A 27,549-nucleotide genomic window follows, 5' to 3' on the forward strand; every position below is an offset into this window, starting at 1 on the left:
TGTCTACACCCACCTCAACATCTTTATATTAGATGAGCGCTTGTCTCTGAGGATCTGCAGCCTCTTAGACAATTGCTGTCAGGAAGGGGCTGTGGGAGAAGTGGGCCACCCAACGAGATCGATAGATCAGAATGTTCAGTATTTGATGTCAGGACCGAAGTGCAAACACCACTGGATGAGTTTGAGCAACACTCTTCAGACCTGTGGGCAACAGTCCCAGCAGAGGCTGTCCCAGTGACAGACAATGTCCTTCCCGCCAGTGGCTGTCTCCTGTAAGTCTTCCTGGGTGTTCCTGCAAGGTGAGGAAGATGGCTCTGGAGTCCATACCCTGCTGTATTTGTCTTGTTGGCTCTCTTCAGGAGTTCTCCTCACCCATGCACAGAACTCCTCTACCTTCTTGCCCCTGAATGATTTTGCTTGCTATTGTGCTCTTAGATACAGGGTCTCCTGTAGTCTACAGTGGCCTTGAACTTGCTATGTAGCTGGGCATGACCTTGAACTTCTGATCCTCCTGTTTCCACCACCCAAATCCTGGAATTTGTGGTATGTGTGTCTACACCCTCCTTCTAGAAGCCTCTTTTTTTTTTTTTTTTTTTTAGCAGTGGGAGACTCACACATTTAAATACAGAGGGGGAAAGTGGGCAGCTTTGGAAGGGACAGTGCAGCTTTAGTATTCTTAGTACTAGGAGACAGGAGAAAGAGCCAATAAGAAGCAGTCAGTTATTTACTGGCGTTTACCAATTGCAGGCACAGTCCTATGCTCAGCTGCAGAGATCAGGCTGTCTGTGTCAGTTTCAGTAGAATATGGGGACTGATGTGGAGGCTAAGGACCCCAGGTAACCAGGGAAACACTGGGTCCCTCTACGATTATCCTGGTTGATCCAGAAAGAATGTAAGCAGTTCCAAGGTATCATGGGATGAACTGTCTCCCCCAAATCTATACATTGATTTGTTTGGGGGATGAGACTGTAAGAGTAAGGAAGGTTGAGTGGTCATAAGGGCAGTGGAGGGAGCTGGCCCAGTAGGTTGGATGTCTTTATAGGAAGAGGAGGGCAATGGGAAGCCTCATGTCAACATGTCAAGCCTCATGTCAACATGTCAAGCCTCATGTCAACATGTCAGAGGAAGGTTCTTTGTGAGGTCATGGAGAGGAGACATCCCCGAGCTACGGAGGGAGCTCCCACTAGGAAAGAACTGGACGGCTCCACCATCTGAGACTCCCCGTCTCCAGACTTTGAGGACATAGATGTTGTCAAAGCCACCCAGTTGTTGATATTCTGTGATGGTGACCCAAGTGAGTGAGTGTCCACAGCAGATAAAACAGCAAACGAAGGTGGTACTTAGGAGAGAAAACTCTCGGGGTAAGCTCCCCCAAACCAACCAGAACTGAAACGTCATAAGGATAAGCAGTGCAGCAACCCCAGATGGCTGTCCCTCCAGTCTGACGCTAGCCTAGCTCTGACCACAAGGGAGCTCACAGTATCTGCCACTTCTGAGGAAGCTGGCTGTGGTCAGAGCTAGGACACAAAGCAACAGGGATGGCTGGGATGGGGTCAGAGTCAGTTCCCCTGTATCAGGCAGCTCAGTGAAGATCTTCCCATTGTGTTTCCGCTGTTTTCTTGGATGACAATTGTTGAACTTTTTTTTTTTTTTAAATCACTTCTGATTTTATCAGCATGCTCTAAATATCATAAGCAAAATTAAGAATATAAATCTTGGTTTAGGTTATTTTCTAAAATAACTTTAGTTTTTGAGAACCTTTCAATTTTTTTTTCAGAAAATATTTGGGAAAATTGTTCATTTTATCTGAGAATTAGTCTTCAGTTGTCTATCTATAAAAAAATATGGAACACTTCACGAATTTGCGTGTCATTCTTGCGCAGGGGCCATGCGAATCTTCTCTGTATCGTTCCAATTTTAGTATATCTGCTGCCGAAGCAAGCACCATTGTTGGACTTTTGCTTGCTCTTCTTTGGGTACCAATGTGGGCCAGCCATGCCCTGGAAGGATGGAGAAACCATGGGGCAGTCTCTTGCTGTGCTCTCCTAAAGACTAGAGGCAATGGGTGTAGGATTTCCCCATGAAGAGTTTCTAGAGGGCTGTGATTTTAAATATTTTCATTACAGGGAGTGGTGGGGATTGACCCTAGGGTCTCATGAATGCTAGGGATGTGCGAGGTAATCTACACCTGGTTTAGCTCAGGGATGTGTGCTTGGCAGAAATCGGGCTCTTCTAAAATAGCTTTTGCTGTTATAATCTGAGGGATCTGGTAGGAAGGCTTGCTCATCATGGCTTGTATCAGGTCTGGGCTTCTAAAGAGCAGTTATGACTTAGAGGTACAAGGAATCTCCATGTCTGTCTGGAGAGCTGGAGCTAGGATGACCCAAGGTGAGTCCTCAAAGGGTGGGGACATCTGAGGACAGGGAAATGTTGGGCTAGTTTGAGCATCACACGTAAGTAAAGGAAGCAGCAGATTATAACCACCGAGGGCAAGAGTCATGTTGATATAAATACAGAGACAGTGAAGCAGAAGGAGGAAAGAACCGTCAAAGCTAGGCCAGAAGAGATGCGCAGTCAGGTGAAGGCTACCACTTGGTGACCCACGTAGCCCATGTGGGCTCTGTGAACCTCTAATGACGTTCAAAGAAGCTTTTAGGGGAAGCATGGAATTACCCAGGATATTGCCTCCATCTTGAAGTATTTACTGAGATGGTGGCCTATACAAAGTAAGAGACAACAATCTGGCAGAAAAACCCTTCACCAGCTGTCTTAGGGTTTTATTGCTGTGAACAGACACCATAACCAAGGCAAGTCTTATAAATGACAACATTTAATTGGGGCTGGCTTACAGGTTCAGAGATTCAGTCTATTATTATCATGGCTGGGAACAGGACAGCATTCAGGTAGGCATGGTACAGGAGGTGCTAAGAGTTCTCTATCTTCATCTGGCGACTGCTAGGAGAAGACTGGCTTTCAGGCAGCTAGGATGAGGGTCTTAAAGCCCACACCGACAGTGACACACCCACTCCAACAAGGCCACACCTACTCCAACAAGGCAACACCCACTCCAACAAGGCAACACCCACTCCAACAAGGCCACACCCACTCCAACAAGGCCACACCCACTCCAACAAGGCCACACCCACTCCAACAAGGCCACACCTACTCCAACAAGGCAACACCCACTCCAACAAGGCCACACCCACTCCAACAAGGCCACACCCACTCCAACAAGGCCACACCTACTCCAACAAGGCCAACACCCACTCCAACAAGGCAACACCCACTCCAACAAGGCCACACCCACTCCAACAAGGCCACACCCACTCCAACAAGGCAACACCCACTCCAACAAGGCCACACCTACTCCAACAAGGCCAACACCCACTCCAACAAGGCAACACCCACTCCAACAAGGCCACACCCACTCCAACAAGGCAACACCCACTCCAACAAGGCAACACCCACTCCAACAAGGCAACACCTCCAAATAGTTGCACTCCCTGGGCCAAGCATATACAAACCATCACACTAGCCTTGAAGGTAGCATGGCTCCAGATAGGAACAACCAACACCCATGCCTCCTAGTACAATGTCTGATGTGGGCACAACATCTTTTCCAGAAGTAATGGCTGGTATGAGCACAGCTTCCTTTCCATTGACTTCATTCACACACATTCTAACAAATGGTTGACTGTGCTTTCCTTAGGTTTCCTCATGAAGATACCATGAGAAAAAGTCAGCAGCAAGAAAGATGAAGAGAGGATGAGAGGGCTCCACAGGCGACAGAGCATAGAGAGTGCTGAGGGTTCCTTAGCCTGCGAAAGAGACTACTGAAGAAACGAGCAAAGCCCAAAGAAAGCACCGTGGAAAGACAGGAGAGTCAATAGCAGAGAACCAGGTTTGTTTTCCAACCAAGATCTCCAGTAGTAAAAAATGAGTTTTGTTTTTTTTTTTCCAGGCATGTCCAGATGTGCTATTTAAGAGCTTGTCATTCAAGATCTGGGGTCCTTGTGAACTCAGAACCTGCCATGTGTTCTTTTGCTAGTGTCTTAGTGTCTTTTCTTTTCTTAAAAATATTTTATGTATCTCACGTGTGTAGGTGTTTTGCTTCCTTGTATGCATGTGCATCACCTATGTGGAGTGTCTGAAGAGCCCACAGAAGGCGTTGGATTCCCTGGAACTGGACTGGAATTATGGACTTGTGAGCTGCCTTGTGGGTGCTAGGAATTGAACCCAGTCCTCTGGCAGAGTAGCAAGTACTCTTGACTACTGACCCATATCTCTGCCCTGTCTTAGTGTTTCTATTGCTGTAATAAAAACACCATGAACAGAAGCAGCCAGGGAGTAAAAGGTTTATTACAGCTTACAGCTCCCAGCGCATTTTATCACCAAGGGAAGTCAGGGCAGGAACTGAAGCAGAGGCCATGGAGGGGTACTGCTTACTTCTTGCTCACAGGCCATTCTAGTAGGAGCATTTTTCTCAATTGAGGTTCCTGCTTCCAAAATGACTCTAACTTGTGTCAAGTTGACATAAAACTAGCCAGCATAATTAGTGGCCAGAAAATTTGAATAGTGTCATTTGGATGCTGTGTTGGCAGTAGCTGTTTTGAATGATGAGAGGTATTGCCAATGCATTCTTAGAGGATCAAAGGATTGGGTATTGCTAATGCATTCTTAGAGGATGGCTTTCTGCACAGATAGTGTCCATGCTGGCACATACAGATCAAAGCTTGCAGTGGACATGGGATTCATTATTTCATTTTTATGTTTTACATTTATTTGTTTTATATGTATGAGTTTCTGCCTGTATGTATGTATGTATGTATGTATGTATGTATACTAAATGCATGCCTGGTGTCCTTGGAGGGGCAGAAGAGAACATTGGACCCCTGGAACTCAAGTTGTGGATGGTTGTGATCCACCATGTGGGGTCTGGGAATTGAACCTGCATCCTTTGTGAGAATAACAAGCATTCTTAAATGCTGAGCCATCTCTCTGGCCCATAAACACTAATTTAAGGCAAAGGTGACAGAAAGAATGCTGTCACTAATGACTAACAGCCGGCCGGAGGGTCCTCAGCCTCCTAGAGAAACTGGGGGTGCTGGCAGAGAGGGTTTGGACAAAGAATGGCTCTCTTGGGGTAGGATGAAGTTGAGATTTTGAGACTCCAAAATGAACAAGGGCTGAGAATAAATGCTACTTGGAGAGGAGCCAGGGAGCTTGAAGTTGGCGGAGCGGTTTCTGTCCAAAGAAACAAAAGCAAGTCAGAAAGGGAAGGGACCAGTGCAAAACCCCATTAAAACCAAATGTCCGTGTTCTTTAGTCTTGTCCTTTGCAAATGCAATGTTAAGAAGAGGACTGTTTACTGATGGGGCCCGCTTCTGCATGCAAGCTTGGATTGCCAAGCTCTGCAAAAAGGTCATGAGCTTCTGTTTCCTGTTAGATTTCCACTCAAAGGAGAAGTGCAAGCATAAATGGTTTGGGCTCTTCAGGCTCAGGCAAGCCTCCTCCTCCAGCTGCACTGCCTGCTGGGTCTCAGCCCTGATCAGTAGGATGTGCTGAGCCGGGGAGGAAGCTCCTGTTCTTCCCAGGCACCCCTGCGTGTGGGGTACTACTTTGCATTGTATTGTACTCTGGTTTTTGTTTTTTTTTTGTTTTTTGTTTTCAGAATAGGGGAAAGCTAAATATGGCTTTGACATTCTTTAAAGGGTTGGGAAAAAAGTCTCAAGAAGAATAATCCTTTCTGACACATGAAAACGATAATAAGTAAAATCTCATCAGGACACAGTCCTGTTCGTTTTTCTCCCCTTACTGCCATGTTAACATTAGTTAACAAATAGTTATGGCAGAGGCTGTCCCCAGTAAACATTTACTCTCTGGCTCATTAGAGAGAAGACTTCCAAAGTGCTCTCCCCCTCCCCCCGAGTTCTGAACTGCTAGCCCCTCAAATATGGGGCTGATTCTCTCTATGCACAGCAGAACCAGGTGTAGAGATCTCACTGAGGATCAAGCACAGCTGAACCTTTTTTTCCTGTTCAGAATGGTCTTGTTAGGGGGATGGGGGTTGTGGTTCAGTTTGTAGATTGCCTGCCCAGGATGCATGAAGCCATGGGTTCAATCCCCAAGTTTTCATTAAGTGGGTAAGATGGTCTACTGCTGAATCCTGAATGGCCATGTAGAAGGGACGGTGTGACATGATTTCCCTTCCCTGGAACAGAGACAGCAAGGTGTGGGCCTCCATGAGTGTTGATGGTTGCTAGGCGTGAAGCCTGTGTGTGTGTGTGTTGCTGGGCATGAGGCTTGTTTTTACTTCATGTCCTTCCTTCGGTTAATATTCTCCCTGTCAAGGTCATTGGGGAATGTCCACTCTGTCAAGATTAATGGCTCCATGATAATCAGAGACAGCACAAATCCAGGAATTGAGACTGTATCTAATGTCTCAGCAAAATGGTAGAATGATGTGACCTTCAGGACAGCCTTTAAGGCTGTGGGAAAGAACTCTGAAAACATGAGTTCAAAAATATATAATTTCTCAACTATGTAAAATATAAGGACACAATATGAATTATATGAGGGGCTTTACAGACCTAAAAGAACAGACTCCGTGGCTCTGTGAGACAGCTTGTCAGAAAGATACAAAGGCAGGCAGATTCCCAAGTTCAAGGTTAGCCTGGGACAGAATGAATTTAGGTCCAGGCATGGTTGGAATGGTCATCTCAGGATGGGATCCAACCCAGCTAAATTTATTGTTTGTGCCTACAAAGGCAGGTAGATCACTGAACTCATTGGCAATGTTAAAAATGTACTTGCTGTCTTTCTAAGAATCAGGGGGCTGGGGTCATGGGATGCTGATTTGGGGGACCCGAGAAAATGATCAAATTGATGTAAATAAAAGACAGGGCTTTTGGTCGACAAGAGATGAGCTATCCAGAGAGTTTTTAGAATTCTTTTTCAAGTAAGAGAGAGCTGTCTCGAGCAGAGAGGTGCCTGGAAAGCTACCTCGAGCAGAACACGGGCTGCCAGCTTGTACCTAACGATTTGGCTTTGAGTTTTCCCCCCAGCCCTGATGCTCCCAAACTCCCTTTCTCTTAGGAGCCCCTCTCCAAGCTGAGGCTGGTCCTTGGCAGTGCACACCTGTATTCTCAGCAAGAAGACTATAAACTCATGGCCATGTCACTTTCTTCAGTGACTTAGCCATTGATAAGTTGTCTGTGCTTTTGTGAATAACTCCCTCCATGCCCATGCAGGTGTCCTAGTTAAACATGGCAGGACACACAGGAAGCAAGACATAGGAAGTAGGAGAGGGACTTGGTGGGAAAAGAGAGTTTCGATGGGTGGGAAACAGGAAACAGAAAATGTAACAGGGGTAAGAAGAGCTAAAATTCCTCATGTACATGTATAAAACCCAGAAATAAAAGCACAGAGTTAGGAAGGGAATCAGAAAACAAAATAAAGGTTTGTTATGCTAGCGTAACATATATGTATGTTTAAAAATGTCATATTATATACAATAAATACAATTTTCCTCTATTAGGTAAAAGTAAAATTCCTAGATGATGATGGAGGCTTGGGTTTCTGTCTTTACTGTCATCGCTGCAGTGGGAGGGACGAGTGCAGATGGCCTTTGATTTCAGGGTAGAAACTTATGTGTAGACCTCCTGCCCACACCTTGTCTCCCGAGAAGCTCACTTGTTAGGACTTGGTAGTAAATTTAGACGACATCAAAAGCCTCTTAGTGCATGGGAGTAGAAGGAATGGATCTCTAAGGGCCACTGCTCCCGCAGCCTGGCCTCCCGACCTCACCAGCCTTCAGTGGACAATGAGTCCATTTTCAAACAGTAACATGTCTCTCCATTCTGTGAGACCTTGCATGGAATTCTGAGACTGAGGGCTAGGGACAAGTTCACCTTTTGGATTTCTGTTTCCGACAATCTGTTCATGTCAGATGGAGCTTGTGAACACATCTTGATTCCTGAGTAGGGAAAGGACTCGGCAGAATTTCGAGCAGCAACACATCGCAGGCCTTTATCATTGCTGCGGGAATGCCTGGCAGCAGCAACTTAAGAGAGGGAGGCTTTATTCTGGATCATGGTCTGAGCGGGAGCAGTCCGTCTTGGACAGAAAAGCATGGCTAAGTTTGTGGCAGCAGAATCATGTGGCCGAGACACCTCCTATCTGAGCAGATCAAGGAAGCAAAGAGCTTTGACTAGAAACAGGGCCAGACTGAAAAATCTCAAGGTTGTCCCCAGTGACTCATTTCTTTGGCTAACCTGAAAGTTCCACAGACTCTCAAACAGTACTACCACAAGCTATAGACACCAAGTATTTAACCCATGAGCCTATCAGGGCCATATCTAAACCATAACCTGCGAGCCTATCGGGACCATATTTAAACCACAAGAACAATTAATGTGAGCACCATGGCAGCTCACATAGAAGAAGGCTAGGTGCTGCCTGGCTTCTGGTGCATACGGCCAGTGAAAAGGAGATATCACAGGTCTGAGACACACTCAGAGAGGTCGGACCTTGTTTATAAGAAATTACTGATTCTATCTCTTTTATTGGGCACTGATCATAGGCCAGATTGTAGTCCTTGCTGAAAATAGAAGACAAAAGGCAGCTTTTATCTTGGTAGTCAGATGGCGCCACCCACGTGTGGTCTGTCACCTCTATGGGAAAGCATCAGAGGCACAGGAAGGACTTCTGAGTCTGCCAAGCCCTCCAAAAGGCTCACTGGGGGCTCACAGTTATCACAAAGGCATAGAGGGGACAGGCAGACCTCGTGCCACAGTAGGTATGAGGGTGGATGTGAGCCAGGCCACAGTGGACTCAGGGCTCGTGGCTTGTGTGTGGAGCAGAGTGGAGGACAAGGTGTCAGACAGGTCACACATTAGGACATGCAAGAGTGGTTGTTTTTCCTTCTATCTCCACTGAAGTGGCTAGGGATGTGGGGTTAGAGGATAAAGAAGAGGATTTGTTTCAAAGTTTGTTTTGTGTGGTGTGGAGGGGGACACCCCAAATAAGGAGCTAACATCTGTGAGACTATCTTCGGAAGATGTGGACTTCAAATATTGGAGAGGTGAGGGTGGCTGGGTATGAGAGACAAGTATGGGATCGTACGGACAAGCTCAACCAGGGCCACCATGTGTGGGTTGTTTACTGTACACCCGGTATCTGAGAGGTGTAGATTTATGTCGTTATAACTCGAACTGTCCAGCAGGTGGCAGTGGAGAGTCCAGAGAAAGCCTGCCTTCCTCTTCGCATCAAGAAGCCCCATGAATGAGCTGCTGCAGCTCAGGGCTTGAGGAGTTGTTGGTCCCCAAAGAATTAAGCAAGTGAAGAACAGAGGGAGGGATGGCTGCCAGATCTGCAGCCCAGGAAGCTGAGAGACCAGAGGTCCCTTCACTGGGGTGTAGAATATCTGGGGAGTGGGGAACATAGGGCTGGGGTAGTAATGGGACTAAAAGCCACCCTGATGGAGAGGGAAACTGAGAATGGGTGTCTAGTCTGCCGCTCAGTGGGAGCCACCTGAACCCTCTGGTTCTCTGGAGCAAGTCTCAGAAGACAGGCACTTTGGGCCGACCATGACTGCTGTCTTCACTGACTTGGCAACTTTAAAAGACTCTAAACTTTTTTTCTTTTTTTTCCTCCTGTGTGCTTAAGGAGCCAAACTGGTTTGTGACCATACAGGATATTTCATTTGCTCATAATTTACTTGGCCCTGGGCTCTGGGATCAGAGCACTGAGTGAGTCAAGATACCTTTCTTGCAGAGTTTGCAGCCCGGCTGCTAATCAGATGAACGAGGAAAGTTTGCCAGCAGCTGTGGGCACACAGGCTGGCCATGGTCAGGGTGCAGGAAGTGGCCCTGCAGATGGTTCCCGAGGAGGCTTCCCTGAGAATGAATCAAAAGCTCACATAGCTTAGCATGAGTCAGGTGAGCAAGAGGATGGAGACAGGGGCAGGCCCACGGTGCAGGCAGGGGCTGGCTACAAGGGCTCTGGAGGAACTCATGAGTTATCTAGGTTTTCCTGAGGCAGTGGGACTCTCTGGAAGCTTTTAAAATTTTTAATGAAAAATCTTTTCAAAGGTTTATCTATTTATTTTATTTGTGTGAAGTACACTGTCACTCTCCTCAGACACACCAGAAGAGGGCATCAGATCCCATTACAGATGGTTGTGAGCCACCATGTGGTTGCTGGGTATCAGACTCAGGACCTCTGGAAGAGCAGTCAATACTCTTAACCACTGAGCCATCTCTCCAGTCCTGGCTTATTTACTTCTGAGATAAGGTCTCACAATATAGTCCTGACTGGCCTGAAACCTGCTATGTAGATCAGGCTGATCTCCGACGCATAGAAGTCCACTGGCCTGCCTTCAGGAGTGCTGGGATTAGCCGTGTGTGCCTCCTCACCCAGCCTGCTGGTGACTTTCAAGCAGGGGAGGTGATTGACTCCTATTAGAATTTTGTTAGGAGGGCGGTGGCTTCTGTAAGTGGCCACTCACAGAGGAACCAGGCTCCTCACCCTGACAACTTGATCTGGGGCATCAGCTGTGGGGCTGGAAGTGGATGTGTTCACCATGTAGGGAGAGGCACAATGTTCACATGTAGCAGGAGGCTGCTGCCTTTTTGGCCTATGTCGCTGTGTTGATGACTTCACTGATGCTCACAGGGAGGATGGAGAGAGGAGAAGAAGGCTGAAGAGCTGAGCTCACCTCCGCATTGAGTGCATAGGTTGTGTGAGCTTGCTGGGCTCCTGAGCCAGGGAGTCAAGTGCACAACGCAGTTGGATCTCTGATCAGAGAAGCTGGGAGAGGTGCTAAGGTCTAAGGAGGAAACCCAGTATCACAGAAGTTAGCAATGAAATCCCAGGATCTGCCTGGAGGTACGGGAGAGGAAGCGAAGAGCGGAAGTGAAGAGCTCTGGGTGGAGCAGGCTCTGAGAGGGCGTGGATTGCAGAGGACTGCGGAAGTAGAGCAGGTGTCAGGGAGCCGTGAACATCAGGAAGAGTGTTACAGAGAGGCAGCTATCAGGGCAATACGAGCAACAGGAAGTTGTTCTCAGGTCACGTGGGAGGAGAGCTGAGAACTAGAGGGGAGCTGGACACGCACGCAGCAGAAGCACAGGTTACTCTCGAAAGCACGGATAGGGCCCCTCATGTAGCTCTAGGCTGGTGTGTAACTTATCGCGTAGACCAGGCTGGCCTTGAGCTCAAGATAAGCTTCCTGTCCAGAATGCCAGCATCGCAGGCGTGTACAACATTCTAAGAGTGAATATTCTTAGGAAGGTAGACATTACAAAAATTTGTTTTTTTGACAGGGTTTCTCTGTGTAGCCCTGGCTGCCCTGGAACTCACTCTGTAGACCAGGCTGGCCTTGAACTCAGAAATCTGCCTGCCTCTGCCTCCCAAGTGCCGAGATTAAAGGGGTGCGCCACCACTGCCCAGCACAAATGTAGTCTAATGTTAACGGAAATACTGGCGAGGAGGGAATTGCAAGGGAGAAAAGGGAGAGGTGGGTAAAGGAGTCTTGGGTATCAGAGAGTAGGCGTCAGTGCTAGCCCTTGACTTTAGAGGAGATGAGACCTGAAAGTGGCTGAGACCCAACAAGGGAGGACCATAAAACTTCATGGAGATGTGTTCTACCCATTCTGACTTCTTCCCAACTAAGCATAGGACCAGGTTGTCATCTAAGGGAGACTGTGCTGAAGGATAATGGGAGAAAAGAGGTGAAAATCATGAGTTTGGTGGGTGGCAAGGTGAGCAGATGAGACATGTAAACACGCACTCAGACCCGTCTGTGGACTCACTTCTTCCTAGGAAGAGACCCTAGGATGAGACATGTGACAGGAAACTCTGGTACCCTCCCTGTCCCCTTGGCCTGGGTTTCGGGTGGCCACTGTTGATGAGATGTCCCATTGAGCCTGGTCTAACCTGGTCTAACCTTGATCTAACTTAGTCTAACATTTTCTAGATTGTGTTCATCCTACCTGATGCTATAGCACTCTATCTGCTTAAGTGACAGTGACAAATGTTTTGCTTTGACAACTAGAGACATAGAGTATCCGCAGTGAGTCTCTTCCACATTGGGAACAGATGTGCCCAGTCATGGTGGGGTTTTTGCTAACCACAAGCTGGAGTGCATCTGTGCCAGATGTCTGATGACATAGAGACTGGGGTGCTGCTGGGACTTACCAAGCTCTACCATGTTTGGGCTGGTCTTGGTGACCTCACGTATGATCCTGCCACATCTGTAGTGGGCCAGTGATTGTGGCCTCTTGCTCTTCCTAGCCTAAGAGCCAAGTATCATAAGCAAATACAACCTTTATCATCACGATAGCCTTCTGAGTTGAGGAACTCTACTTAATTTCGGGCAACGTAACATTGGACTATTATAGAATCAGTTTTTGTGATCCGCTCTCCTCAGTGTTTTGTGGGTTATTCTGTCTGTCATTATCCACAAACCTCCTGTTATAAATATGTTACATAAAAATATTTGAGAAATTGTAAAGGGAGAGGTATTTAATTAATGGGTATGTCATTAAAATCGTCTAAGGATGACGTTGTAACTGGGGAATCACCACCACCGTTATCACCGCCATCACCATCACCACCATCCTTCTCCTCCCACAGAGGGCTCTGGCTGATGTTCCACAGTGATGTAGAAACCTCAGACAAGCGGAACTAGCCTGCCCTAAATTGATGGCCTCACCATTGTGCTTTCTGGCAAGGAGTCCAGACTTACCATTGATTTTTTTTCCTACAATTGATTGTTCTTTTTTAACATTGGGCTTTTCTTTTTCCTTCCCCGTGGCTTGTCAACTGGCTTCTTGGTTGCATTGGTGGCATTACAGAGGCCACACTGGGTCAGGCTGGCCAGAGTATCTGCTGGTACAATCACCCAGGGTGATAACATTAGACCTGGCTAGACCTGGAAGAAAAGGCCAGTGGACTGCCTTTGTGTTACATTTTTAAGTTTATTCTTTTATTTTCTGTATGTCTGTGTGTGTGTGCACGTTGCTATGTGTGCGAGTTTATGTGCATGTGTGTGAGTGTGTACATGTATGAGTGTGTGTACAAGAGTATATGAGTGTGAGTGTGTGTGCAGGGGTGTATGTTGGAGTGTGTGAGTGTGTATGAGTGAGCGTGAGTATGTGTATGAGTGTGAGTATGTGTGTATATGAGTATGTATGTGTGTGAATATGTATGAGTGTGTGAGTGTGTGACTGTGTGTATACATGTGTGTGAGTGTGTATGAGTGTGTGAGTTTGTGTGTGTGTGTGAGTGTGTATGAGTGTGTGTGTGTGAGTATGTGTGTGTGTGTGAGTGAATGTGGAGTTTAGAGAATAACCTTGGATGTTTCTCTGGATCCTGTCACCGTATTTTTGCAACAAGGTCTGCCACAGCCTGTAACTTGCCACTCTGGCTACTCAGCCCAGGGAGCTACCTGGCTCCACTTGCCAGCACTAGGGTCACACACACACACATGCTGCCATGCTTTTTAAAACATGGGTTCTGGGAGATCAATCCTGGGTCCTCGTGCTTCTAAGCACTTTACCCTCTGTGCAGTCTTCCCAGCCCTGTGTCATCCTGCCCGAGTCCCTTGGTCAGGCCCAGTGAGCTTAGGGCAGGAAAGTTCTAGCTAAGAGAAAACCTAGCACTAGGTGTGGTTGCTGGCTCAGTAATAAATTGCAGGTGGGTGGGAGAGGGACGGCCCCGAGCTCTGCTCTTTTTTTTTGTTTTTGTTTTTGTTTTTGTTTTTGTTTTTGTTTTTGTTTTTGTTTTTTGTTTTTTCGAGACAGGGTTTCTCTGTATAGCCCTGGCTGTCCTGGAACTCACTTTGTAGACCAGGCTGGTCTCAAACTCAGAAATCCACCTACCTCTGCCTCCCGAGTGCTGGGATTAAAGGCATGTGCCACCACGCCCAGCTCTGAGGTCCGCTCTTGATTTACCACCTCAGTGGTCATTTTTGACCTCAACTCCTCATCCAAGAGCCAACCTTCACTGTTTGTCAAGTGGAAATGGTCTTAAGCTTTCAGATTGTCTTAAGGTCTGAAAAGAAACCACGGGAGACATCTATTGCAATAATCTGTGGACCAGTGAGCTGGCTCAGCAGGTAAAGTATGCACTGCCAAGCCTGGTGCCCTGAGTTTGATTCTCAGGATGAAGAGAACTAATAAGTTCTCCTTGGACTTCCACACATGAGCCATGATGTAGCACACCCATATGCTCAACATAAAGAAATAGATGTAAAACATGGCAGCTAGCAGTGACCAAGTGCATGACAGGGATGAGGAGAGGAGATTATGTAGAACCTCATGGTTGCTCTTTATGTAGATGAAGTGGTTAGTGTGTACCAGGTCCCATCATAAAGGCTTGTGTGATCCTGTGGGGATAAAAAGCTATGTATGGTAAAGCTAAGGAGTGAGATGTGCCCAGACACCAACGTGTGAGAGCGGAGACAGATTAACATCGGCTTGTTTGGTGTTAAAGTCTTCCCAGGGGAAGAACGAATTCACAGCAGGAAGAAGACATTCTGCAAGGACGCTAGCTGCAAACCCACTTCCTGGCGAGTCTGGCGTGCTTGGCGTATGCCACGGCCCACTGTCAAAGTGTCATCGTGACATTTTGTTTCAGGCAAGGCAGGCTACATTTGCCATGGTAACAAACAACCAGGATCTCAGTGGCTCTGCTCAACAGAATGCCATTGCTCAGCTGTGCTTCATGTCCTCGGTGGCTTGGCAAGGGGTCTGTTACACGGGGCCAGTCAAGGATTCAGACTGGCAGAGGGTTCACAGTGCCACGAGAGCCCAAAGTGGGCAGGACTGTAACACACTGGCTTGTAGGCTTGTCAACAACCGGATGGCCAACACTTCTGCTTCTGTGGATGGGATTACTGATCCCAGTGGCCTTGGTTCAATAGGAACTGGAAGATACAATCCTGGATCCTCTGGCCTGGGATCCACATCCATCTGAGGGATGAACTAAGGACCACCGTACATCTTAAATGATACCTCACAAAAAAAATTCAGCTTTATATACCATTTTCAAAACTCCAAGGAGATTTATGGTGGATTAAATAATTAATCTCAGTTATTTTTTTTTTCCAAATCCCCACGAGAAAATCCTATTGTCTCATTCTGTGGATACCAGGACGTGTCACAAAACTTTTTCTGACTAATAAATTGAGGGCAGCAGTGAGGTGTTTTTTTTTTTTTTTTTTTCATCTCTCTGCCTTCCCATGATGGGAGAATGGCATGTCCTATGTGGGGACCCCTTCTTCACCCCGTATCTTTCAGTGAACAAGGGTGTAGACAGAACAACAGAGAACATGTCTTGTGAATGAGAAACAAGCCTTTGCTGTTTAAAGCCCTTGGGTCTCTTTGTTACTGTAGCATAGCAGAGTCAGAGCAGGCTGATACAGTATCTTTATTGCTCCTTCATAGGAAAAACGTCATATTTGTTGTCTGTATTGTAGAATTAAGTGTATACTTTAGAGTAGAGGTTTATGGAATTCAAAATGATTTGGTTGAGTTAATAGCACAAGGGTGAATCTTCCTAACAGGGATATGGGAGATGTCTCAAAAATTTCATGGAACATTTAGAGGTGGGATGCAGAACAGTGAGCCTCCATTCTCAGAGGTAGTTTGCCCTGTCCTCAGTGGCCTCAGAAGAGCCGGGGGTAATCTATATTCAAGGCCACCATTGGCAGGCATTGTAGTGATGAATGTTGCTATTTATGGGACTGCAGAATCCTTTCTAGCCGGCTCCAGTGTTCCTTATTATTTCAAATATCATCAGTTTATAATTCACGGTAGGTGACCAGGGCAGAGGCCACCTTGGCTTGTGGACAGGCACACAATATTTTTCACATTGACTCTTCAGAGCACCTTCAAAGGGGATCATCTGACATTCTGTCCAAGCTTCAAAGTCCCTGGAAACAATGGAGCCTCTTGTGAGGACTGGTCTTTCCCTCTGCCTCCCTACAACGCTTTGTTTTTTATTACATTTCACCTTGTGGCCTATGAGAAGCAAATAATCTGTCCTGGTTTGAGTCTGTACCTAGGAAGGTCACGGGGAAGGGGGCGGCTTGCAGGGGGAGGGGGAAGCAGTATCACCCTTCCCATTTTAGAGTTGAAGAAACTGAGGCAAGCCAGTGAATGATGTAATTGTGGGTTTAAATTAAAGAGGACACAGATGAGTAGGTCTATGGCTGAGAGAGATTATTTTTGAGAAAGAAGCTAGCTGGGTAATTAACATAACAGACGAGATCATAAATGGATGCCAGGGCAGGGCTAACTGGAGAAGCACTCCTGGCTGTTGAGCTGCTTGGCCAGCGTGTGCACATGTTGACACATAAATAATTCATGCTTTCCCCCAGTGATCCTCTTCTGGGTGGTTAGAATTGTCAGGTTGAATTGCTTCATTGGTAATCCGCTGTCACCACTTGGTGTTCATTGGAAATAATAAAACTCCCCTGACTTAAGGACATGGTGATTAGAGCCACTGTGGTGTCTCTAAGGGGGGATTACTGGTTCTTTATAAGATAAACACACTGTCAGCCTCTGGATCTGAGTTGATGGGGCCTTGGGTTAGAGTCCACATTGTGTAAGTCATGTGACCATCACTAATAATCTCTGGGCATCTCTTTGTGGATCTGTGCGTGGTCCAGTTGCAGAAAGAAGAGCAATAATGCTTTTCAGGTAAGGTGTTTTAGTAACGAAACATTCTATCCAGTGGTTTAGTCTTTTTAACCCAAGTCGTTAATGGTCAATCTTGGCTCCTAACTTTTTGAGTTTATGGGATTCTCTCAGTGCCTTCTAAAGTGTGAGAATTTGCCTTGTTTGCAATTGCAAGTGTGTGTCCCAATGCCCAGGTGCTTACAGGTGTGTACAGGGGCCAGAGGTCAAGCGTGGGTGTTGCTTCTCAGGAGCCACCTCCCGTTCTTTTGTAGACAGGGCCTCTCACTGGGACCTGGCTGTTAGGCTGAGCTGGTGAGCCCCAGGAACCTGCCTACCTCATTCCGAGCTCTGGGATGAGAAGTGTGGGTGACCATGCCCGCCTTCTTCCATGGATGCTAGGGATCCAGATCAAGACCTCAAGCTCTTTGTGGACCAAGTCTTCTCCCCAGCCTGAGAAATGCTGGCACAGGTCATGTTAGGTTTCTTACAGTGTTTTGCTTTTCGAAGAGGAGGTGAGCAGGCATGAGTCTCCACAGCCTTAACCTCACACAGGGAGCTAGGCCACAGGCTCCCCAGCTGTTGAAGACCATAGATTTTACTCTATGGGGTTTTATGGGGGCAGTGCCATTGGTTTATATACTGCTAAAGTCACTGCTGGGATAGCTGATACCAGTGTCTTGGAAAGAAGTCTTTGGCAGAGGAGTTGGAACCGGCACTGAAGGGACAGGCGGATTTCTCCAGGTATGGAAGTAACACTCTGACCTTTGCGACTCCCCTACTCTTTCTCTGTAGAGACTTCCCAGAGACGCTGTCTCTGCAGAGGTTTTCTACCCCAGAGTTTAGCGTTTCAGGTCTTATTGCTTAACTTTCCTCCCAGATGAGGTCACTGGGCTTACAGCTCGGAAAGAAACAAAACCAAACTGCGAATCTGGGTATACTAGCTTGCCCAGGCTGGAGGAAGTATAGATTGTTAAAACAAAGGGAGAAACTAAGATCTGGACGCTGTGGGGGCTGGGATGATCCAGCCGGGGAAGAGTGTATGAAATCAGCCCTCAGCGGTGTCATCCTTCAGGTTCTGAGTCTCCTTTCCTCTCCTATCAGGTCAGACTAGCATTTTTGATTGCAGCAAATAAAAGCAGTTCATGGACCCAAGACCCAGCAGCATGGGGGTCTCCCAGGGTGTTCTTATAGACCTTTGCTTGATTTCGATTTCAGAACTGCCCTGCAACAACATATCTTGCTTTAATATATGGTTGTTACAAACCTAGTCGGGGATTTTAAAGTGAATTGATTAAGTTGGGAAAGCAACAAAGGAAGCTTAAAGAGAAACAGAGGGAGAAAGGACACAAGTGTATCAATTGATCAATGCCTGAGGTTTCCACAATTAAATGTAGTTTTCTCTTCTGGTCTCTTTCTATGTAGATTTCTCATAAGCCACAGCACTGATGATACCCAGAAAGGACCTCAGAGGGCTCCCCATCAACATAAGCCCCGTGAGCCCCAGAAATCTGCTGTGGCCACTTCACCTCAGCCACATTATAGTCTGGCGCTTGGACCACCCCCCTTTCCTCACCCTTAAATCAAGGGCCGGGTGAAGATTTTGTCTCAGAAGCCCTGTGCTCCGTGGTGAGATTTGTGCCTACAGTCTGTCTACATGAGCACGTCATGAGGGGGTGGTGCAGCTTGTCCTCCCTCATCCCCGGAACTTCCTGGCCTCCTTGGTAACACAAACAGTGATTTCTGCTGCCTGGTCTGCGCGCTGCTCTTTGGTACCCATGAGGAATTGCTTCTGGAGGTCTTGGAGCTACCCATATCCACAGGTGCTTAAGTCCTCATAAATACATTAACATATAAACATATCTTGGTATAGAATTTGCATAGAATCTATACATATCTTCCCATATGTTAAATATTCTCTAGACTGCTTATAATACCTCCTGTAATGTCAATGGCACAGAAATAGCATCTATACTGTATAGTGCGTTATGACGTCAAGAAGTTGCCTCTGCCTGTTTAGAACAGATGTGTTTTTTTTTTTCTCAAATATTTTTAGTCACTATGTATTGACTCTTTAAATGCAGGATCTGCAGACACAGAAGGACTGACATGGGATGGTATATAGTCAGCACCTCCCTGGGCTCCATTTTCTCTGGTTTTCTATGCAGTGTTTGAATCTTTCGTGAGTTCTCTTTGCTGGGGAAAACTTCTAGGGAAGAAACAAAAATCACAGATGGAAAAAAAAGATAAAAGCCTGAAGAGCTGAGAAAAGAGCTTCCCTAACTGTACTGAGTTAACCTGTGTGTGTGTGTGTTTGTGTGTGTTTGCATGTGTATGCACACATACATGTGTATGTACGTATGTCTGTGTATGCGCACATACATGCGTGTGTGCATCTATATGTGTATGTCTCTGTATGTCTGTGACTATATGCACGAGTGTGCGTGCGCCTGTGTGTATATCTGTATGTTTGTATGTGTGCTCACATGTGTGAGAGTGTGTGTGCACACGTGTGCAAGAGTGTCGCATCTGGATTCATGGCACAGGGTAGGATAACTTGTCCTCATCTCCTGTCTCATCTCTGTTGTTTCTCGGCATATACGTTAGGCTAGCTGGTCCCTGAGATCTCTGGGGTGCTCTTCTCCTCTCCCAGGTGGCTTTAGGAGCCCTGGGAGTAATGATGCAATACTATTACACTCAGCTTTATGTGTGTTCCAAAGCTGCGAACTCAGGTCTACACACCCGTGTGAAAGCGCTCTCCCCTGAGCCACGACCCCAGTGCTCTTGGTTCTATTTAAAGGGACCTGTACCAGCGAGATTGCTTAGTGGGAAAGGTGTCTGCTACCAAGCTTGATGACCTGAGTCCTATCCTCTGGAACCCACGTGGTGGAAGGAGAAAACTAACTCACAAGAGTGCTCTTTGATCTCTACACCTATGCTTTGTCATGTACACTGCCCCTCCTAATTGATCAACCAATCAACCATCAATCAATCAATCAACCAACCAACCAACCAACCAAGCAAAACACACTACGTTTGTTTTTTGAAAGATAAAGAGTCCTTATCTTCTGTAGGAAAGGACTAAGACATTTATAGCTAAAAATCCTGTAACGCTGGAGAATATTAGAATGTAACACGTTTGGCCCTGAACTGACAGTTATCAGAAACAGATGGCAGGTACCCATGGATTTATGATACCAGTCGGCTCATTTTTCTGTCAGTCGTACAGTTTTCAAGATAAAAAGAGTGTAAAGCCCAAACCCAACAAGGCTCAGAGCAGGATTGTGCCGCCGAGGCATGCACTCAGGGTGTTGGGCCAGGCTGCCTGCCATAGCTGCATAATCACTGAGGGTAAATATGGAAGTTCAATCAGAAAGGCTACAGAGAGGCATTGGTTGGCCCTGAGCCCAGCACTGCGTGGCTGTCATCTCGCTGTGAGGCCCATTTGCCCTCTATAAATAACAGTCTGTATGAATGCCCCACTATTTTAACGCACATTTGCCACAGCTGCTGAGCGTGTTTGTTTACGTAGCTAAGAAACCTTCTGTAAACATCACTACCTCAAAATTGCCCATGCGTCGGGGACATAAAGGGCCCTTCAAAAATATATTTGCAGATGACACACAGCCAGCTCTGGGGTGTCTGGGTGGCTGGTGCCAGAATTTTCCAGGGTTTGATTTATGTTCAAAAATAGACTCACATGACTAGAAGGCTCTTGGGAGGTTACTTCTAACTCCGCCCCCTGGACTGCAGGCAGGACCAGGGTATAACGGTCCTTGGAGAATGTGTGCCTGTCCTTTACTTGTATTGGTCAGACTATGATGGGATCCCGTCATAGCATTAAGGACAGACAAGGCTTGCTTCCTGCCTTCAAGGGTCTCTCTCTCTCTCTCTCTCTCTCTCTCTCTCTCTCTCTCTCTATCTCTCTCTCTCTCTCAACAGGGTCTCCTGTATGCTCTTCTGTCCTGGGACTCACCACGTAGCTTTGGATGACCTTGAACTTCTAATCTTTCTGCGTCTGCTGCAGGAGTGTTGGGATTACAGGCATGTATCACCACACCCAGTTTTATATGGCGCTGGGGATCTAGTCCAGAGTCTCTAGTGTGATAGGCAAACAGGCTGCAACCCATGCTCATTTTCTACAATGGAACTGGAGTCTGTAGTGCAACTGGTATTGGGACATAGGGTTCCCACAGAGTAATCGCTGCCTGTCCGGCTAGCTGAGTTCCCAGCAGACCCCAGGCCTTGGTGCTCGGATCGCTGCAAGACAACTCAGGTCTCTAGAATATTCTGTTGTCAAGGTCTCCAGGAGCGCAGCGTGTGCATAATAGAAAGGGCCTGCTGATGTCCAAGTGCAGAGAATAAAAGACTGAAGTGCTCTGCCACAAACAGGATACCCCCTGCCCTATGCCGCTCCCACAGGTTCAGAATATTCTGGAAGAGGGAGTGGAAAGTTTGTGGGAGCCAGCGGTCAGGGAGGAGAGCCATGAAACAATGTCTCCTGGTCGTGACAGCACTCAGGAAATCACAGAGGCTGTGGCACAAAAGCGGCACAGAATCTAGCCAGTCAATAGTCCAGCACAGAGGGGCGGGCCCAGTGCGGAGAGGGCGGGTCCAGCGTGGAGGGGGCGGGGCTCACAGGCCCTTCTCCACTTAGAGGGAGGTTGTGGTGGAGAGTGATCGGGACTTGGTGGGTGGAGAATAGGTATTGGCTACGATCGAGATGTATTGTATACACGTGTGAAATCCCAACGTGAAATTCCAAGGGAAATTAATATAGACCCTGGACACAGTTGTTCATGGTCAGTGGAAACAGGCTTTTTATAACTTTTTCAAAATTATTCTTTTATGTGCATGGGTCTATAGACCACACACATGCAGTGTACTTGGAGGCCATAAGAAGGCGTTGGATCCCCTGCAACCGCAGTTACAGGTGGTTATGAGCCACTATCTCAGTGGGTGCTGAGAACTGAACTTGGGTCCTCTAGGAAGAGCATCCGGTTCTCTTAACCACTGAGCCATCTCTCTGGCCCAGTGCGGATAGTTTTGAGAAGTCTTGAGCTCTTGGGAAGCTGTTCTGGGCCAGTACACCTTGGCTCCTGACTTCCAGCCCTGCACTCCAGTGAATAATCGGAACCCCCTTAATCCCTTTTCCCAAGGTTCACACAATTTTCTTTTTCTGTGGCTTTGAGACATTGAGGTATTTTTTTTCTTCCTTTAATTTTTTCCCTTCCTTTTATTGCCTGTAATCCCAACTGTGGTTTTCATTTTCAAAGAACGTGTCCCGCAGAAGTTATGTGTATGTGGGGAGGGGAACTGGACTGTATGAGACCCCTGTGGAGAGGTCCAAAACATGTGCAGCTCCCAAATGTCCCTAGAATATTCTAGAAGATCTTTTCTCTACTAACCATATGAGGAAAAGATATGTATATGCATATATACTATACACATATATAAGTATGTGTGCATACATATATATTTAAAATATATTGAAATACATACTTAAAAAAATCAATACCTGTTGCCTTTTCTCATGAGCAGGAGAGGTCTGATTTTCTTTGCTGGCAACTTTCCAGGTGTGGGTAAGAACCCTCAGAAAGACGAGCGTGCTCTTAGGCAAGTATCACTGTTAATTATCATAAAGAGGATGTTTCTCACTGCGGATAGTCTTGTTCCGCACAAGCTGTCATCAGAAAGACAAGGCCTACCCCAGGGACAGTGCACACATGATTTCCTTGCTCAGATTCATTTATATTTGGAGGCTGGACTTTGGCTGGAGGGAGGGCAGAGTGTGGCTGCTGCTGTTGGGGTTGCACTGGGAGCCAGAGGCATGGATACCTGTGTGCACAGGCCAGAAACGGGAAGATTCACCTAACCGACCATCCTCAAGTCCTGTCCAGTGGGAAGGAACCTCGGTGAGGGCCAGCACGTGCTGTGGGGGGCTGTGTCCGCACAGACACCACTAGGAGGATGGATTCCAAGTCCCTGTGCTCTCCCAGGGTGCAAACCAGGTTGCTACTCTGCTGGACAATGACAGGGTTCGCTATCTCAAGGGGACGCCTTCCCCTTCCTTTCCTAACTGTCCTCTTTCTCATCCTTCCTCTCCTACTTCATTCTCTTCCTCTTCTCTCATCTCCTCCTCTCCTCTCCTCTTTCCCCTGCTCTCCTCTCCTTCCTCTTCTATCTTCTCCCTCCCCTTCCCTTCTCCCCTCCTCCCCCTCCTCTCTCATCTGTTCCTTCCCCCTCCCTATCCCTCCCCTTCTTTCCCCTTCCTTTCCTTCTCCTCCTCTTCCCCTTCTGTCTTCTCCCTCCCTCCCCTCCCCCTCCTCTCTCATCTGTTCCTTCCCCTTCCCCTCCCCCTTCTTTCTCCTTCCTCTCCCTCTCCTCTTCTTCCTTCTTTCCCTCTTCTCTCTCTCCCCTCCCCTTTCTCCATCCCCCACTTTCCCTCTACTTTGGCCAATTATTACCTCAGGAGAACATAAAAAATTCAAGCCAATGTTCCTATGCAAAATCCAGACTGAAGCCCTTTAGGAACCCAGAGCTTGTGACTCAGAAGTAAGCAATAGGCTTTCCTTTCCTAGCATAGCTGGAGCTGCTCCCCCAGGGAGAGTTCCCTTCTCTTTTCATGATCAACATCCAGGCCTGTGCCTAGCTCCAGACCAGGTGTGGGATAAATGTATATCTGTCTCTCATATCCAGAGGGCATCGATGCCAGGGCTCCCCAGAGACTCCCAGATCCTCAAATTCATAAGTCCCTCTTATAAAACGGTTGTGTTTGCATAGACACTCCACTCATCCACACACTTCAGATCATCTTTAGGTTACTTATAATACAAAGTTACATAAATATTTATACTGTGTTATTTAGGAAATGATGGCAGTAAACAGGAAAGCATTCGATACCAGATGTTTCTTGTTTTTATTTTTTCGAGACAGGGTTTCTCTGTGTAGCCCTGGCTGTCCTGAAACTTTCTCTGTAGACCAGGCTGGCTCTTCAAACTCACAGAGATCTGCCTGCCTCTGCTCCCTGAGTGCTGAGATTAAGTGTGCACCACTACTGCCTGGCATCAATACCACATTTGTTAAAAATGTGCTGAACCCATGGTTGGTAGAATCCATGAAATTTGGGCTTTTTAGATTTAGAGGTCCAACTGCCCATTGTTACTCTTTAAAATTCTGTTTCTTGTGTGGAAAAGGATGTACTGGACCACTGAGACTCACATTTTCAGTTTGCTGAACTTTAAAAATTTATTGGAGAAGTTGTTTCTTCCCCATAAGAACTACTTGGTAGGAGTTGTGACTTTGCCTCCTGTTGGTGTAGAATACATGGAGGCAGAAGCACAGGACCAGGGACTTCCCTTTGGAAGAATTGGGCCAACCCAGGACACAGACCAACCTAGAGCTTTAGGCTGGAGGCTTCTGACTATTTTGAAGTATACTACCAATAAATGTGGGCAGGATGTACTTTGTTCTCAGAATGTGGAGCACACATGTAGTTTACATGTGACAAAGACAAGGAAAACCATTTCCCAAACCCTGAGAACGTGTTACGTGTTACATGTCTTTTGACATGCTCATGACTAGTGTTGCCACCAGAAGGGTCCAAAGGACTCTGAGGGACAAACCTTTAGCCTCTTTCCCTTTCTACTGCAAAGGAAATGTCTACTAAGGGCTGGGAGGTTCAGGTGTAGAGAGACACTTAACACAGGAAAAAAGAACAATTCTACAGGTCTTAATGAAAGATAGCCAAAGAAGGGGCAGAAATAGCAGTCTTATTAAGGCTTTTTTTTTCCTCACTTTTTTTTTGGGGGGGGGGTTAACTCCCCTTTGGCTTGAAAACAAATAGCTACAAATATTTAAATGAGAAACGGTCTAGAATCATTCAAAATAAGCCTCAGATACAGATCAAAATCTAATTTCATTAAGTACATGGAACTTTAACATACATTAAAAATCATTAATTTGCCTTCTAAACAGCTTTAAAGAAGGTGAATAGGGAACTGTAGAGATGGCCCAGCAGTTTAGAGCATGGGCTGCTCTTGCAGAGGACCCTGGTTCAGTTTCCCAGAGCCTACTGTACCTTAACTATTTTGTTACTCCAGTTCTAGGGATTTTGGAGCCCTCTTCTGACCCCCACAGGCACCAGGCATGAACATGGTGCACATACATACACACATGCAAAAACTCTTCTACACAGAAAAACAACAACCACACCACCAACCAAATCTTAAATTTAGGAAAATTGAAAAGCAAGATAGCTAGACATGCCAGAGCACGTTTAAGGTAGGAAGACAGGCAGACACAGTATTTCACACCTGAGGGTCTGAATGCATTTCTCACAGAAAACCCAGGGCAAAACCCATCTTACCTGTGGCTTCCACCATTCCCTCCAGGATGACCACAATCTCCAGTTCCTCTTTAGGCAGCTGGGCTTTGGAGATCTCCCAGAAGGGACTCTGTTGGTTAATTTCATGGCTGATAATCAATGGCGACACCAGAAAGAGCCGGTCATCGCCCGTGTAGTACCCCACGTTGATATCCGTCTGGTTGAGGGGAATGAACTCCCCCTCTGAAGTCTGTTTGGACTTGATCAACTTGGCTCTGATGGACGCCTCCACAATGTGAGAATTCCTCAAGTCCCCCACCCGGAACATCAAGCACAGTTTCCCATCGCGCATGGAGATCACCGCGTGGGTGGAAAAGACTAGGGTCTCTGCCCTCTTCTTGGGTTGGGATATTTTCACAAACATACAACCTACCATGAAGGCGTTGACAATGGACCCCAACACGGACTGGATTAAGAGGAGAATAATCCCCTCGGGGCACTTGTCCGTGATGACCCGGTAGCCATAACCGATGGTGGTTTCTGTCTCTATGGAGAATAAAAAAGCAGAGACAAACCCATTGAGGTTGGTGACACAGGGAGTCCACGAGGGGTCCTCTATGTGGTCCATATCTCCCCGGATGTACGCGATCAGCCACCAGATCATCCCAAAGAAAAGCCACGTCACTGTGTAGACCATGACAAAGATCAACAGGTTGAATCTCCACTTTAGGTCCACCAGGGTGGTGAAGATGTCCGTCAGGTATCGGTACGTCTCCCGCACGTTGCCGTGGTGAACGTTGCACTTCCCATCCTTCCTCACGTACCTCTGGATTTTCCTTTTGGTCCTGTCTCGGCTGATGTGTCTCGGCAGGTCGTCCCTGGCCTGCTTAGGCAACTTTGGCTGGTGAATGGCCACTGGGCTTTCCACATCCTGGTCCATGGAATCGCCTTCCAGGACGTTAGCTGTCAGTTTGAAGGGGGGAAAAAAGAGTCCAAATGAGATGTTGGTTTTTTGTTTGTTTGTTTGTTTGTTTTTGTTTTTGTTTTTTTTCAGGCAATGGAATCAAACGCTTAGTCTATGATAGCAGGAAACCCAATATCATTTTTGTACCGATGAACTAGGTGAAGAGAGCCAATCTCACTTGGCACCATCTGGACAGGTCCTCAGTTGACTTCTGGGCGCTGAGGTCTAGCATGCGCAAGTCTTTTGTCATCCAGTTCACCAGGATGAAGCTCAGATCTGTGGCATTAATCCCCTGTCACTCTGTACCTGCTCTTGCAGAGGAACACCTCTGTTTCCTGACTGTATCTGAGGGGCTAAAGCATGGGAGAGGCTGCAGGCTCTTAACAGAGGCACTTTGGGATTCAAGCAGTTTTGCTTGTACCACCCATGCATGTATGAATGTCCACCCTCTGTTATGAACTGAACAGTGGTGTCCCCAAACATACAGGTGAAGCCTGAATGTTCAGTATAAATGTCTTCAGGGACTGAACCTTTTGGTGATAGTTTATCTTGTCAACTTGGTTAGATTTAGAATTACCATGTAAACACATCTCTGGGTATATCTCTAAGAATGTTTCCAGAAAGATTCAACTGAGGAGCAGAGGTCTGCTGTGAAGGTGGGACTGACTGGGACACATTGTATAAACAGAAGGAAGGAACAAGCAAGCAAAGTGTGGACATTCATCTCCCTCTGCTGAGTGGGATACAATGTCACTGACCACCTCACATTCCTGTGGCCAGGCTTAAAACTCTGAGCCGAAAGAAACTGCATTCTTTAAGTTGCTTTCCCTAAGTGTTCTGTCATAGCAAGGAGAGAAGTCATGAACACAAGCTTCAAGGAGATAATTACAGGCTGAGCTGGGCCTAAGCTAATACAACCCATGCCCTTAGGAGAAGAGACACCAGGATACACATGAACAAGAAGAGGTCACACAGAGTGAAAGACACTGTCTCTAAGACAGGCAGACAGACAGACAGACAGACAGGTGTGTACATTCTCTCTCTCTCTCTCTCTCTCTCACACACACACACACACACACACACACAGAGAGAGAGAGAGAGAGAGAGAGAGAGAGAGATCAGTCTTGCAGAGAGCTTGACCTTGGGCTTCCAATCTCCAAGACAGAATGGTAAGACAATGAATATCTGTTACAGCAGGCTTGATCTGGCAAATCCATTGCTCAAACGCACAGCTTCCATTTCTCATGAGGTCATCACAAGGGGAAATGAAACCTCACGGGTGACAGAGGCCTACATGGTCTATCCTTAAACATACTTTTTGCAGTAAATTGCTTTATTAATCTTTATGTCCAGGGCAAGCACCCTGAGTAAGTTCTTTATGTACTGTTCAAACTTCAGGGCTTAAACATTTTCCTGGATTTTGTGGGTAAGGATGCATGTCTCATGCTTCAACGGTTGATCCAATGCCAAGGTTAAAAAAGAAGCGTGGAGAAACGTTCTCTCTCTGTGTATTCACACGTTTGGTTCGCTCTTTGCCTCAGCTCCGAGCATCTGTACTTTGGCATGTGGAGTTATTTCTT

The 27,549-nt window shown here is 46.8% G+C and overlaps 1 protein-coding gene, 1 long non-coding RNA gene and 1 other non-coding gene across 6 annotated transcripts in view; 1 reads left to right on the forward strand and 2 right to left on the reverse strand.

Annotated features, from left to right (window-relative positions):
* The window catches only part of Kcnj6 (potassium inwardly rectifying channel subfamily J member 6), a 250,871-nt gene that overhangs the window by 64,569 nt on the left and 158,753 nt on the right, over window positions 1–27,549 (reverse strand). For all 4 annotated transcript variants that reach the window (XM_029470725.2, XM_021185320.3, XM_021185319.2 and 1 more), the window contains one exon: window positions 25,048–25,968. In XM_029470725.2, coding sequence (XP_029326585.1) covers window positions 25,048–25,968 — 921 coding nt within the window. The remainder of the gene's footprint in view (window positions 1–25,047; window positions 25,969–27,549) is intronic.
* Window positions 229–18,565, forward strand: LOC115029578 (uncharacterized). Its single transcript, XR_003835148.2, has 3 exons — window positions 229–299; window positions 3,710–3,901; window positions 18,105–18,565. It is a non-coding gene; the product is annotated as an uncharacterized LOC115029578 (long non-coding RNA).
* LOC115029681 (U6 spliceosomal RNA) lies at window positions 1,839–1,945 on the reverse strand. Its single transcript, XR_003835230.2, has one exon. It is a non-coding gene; the product is annotated as a U6 spliceosomal RNA (small nuclear RNA).

Source organism: Mus caroli, unplaced genomic scaffold, assembly GCF_978045245.1.
Source record: "Mus caroli unplaced genomic scaffold, Mus_caroli_1 scaffold_17, whole genome shotgun sequence".
In the NCBI taxonomy this organism is placed as follows: Eukaryota; Metazoa; Chordata; class Mammalia; order Rodentia; family Muridae; genus Mus; species Mus caroli.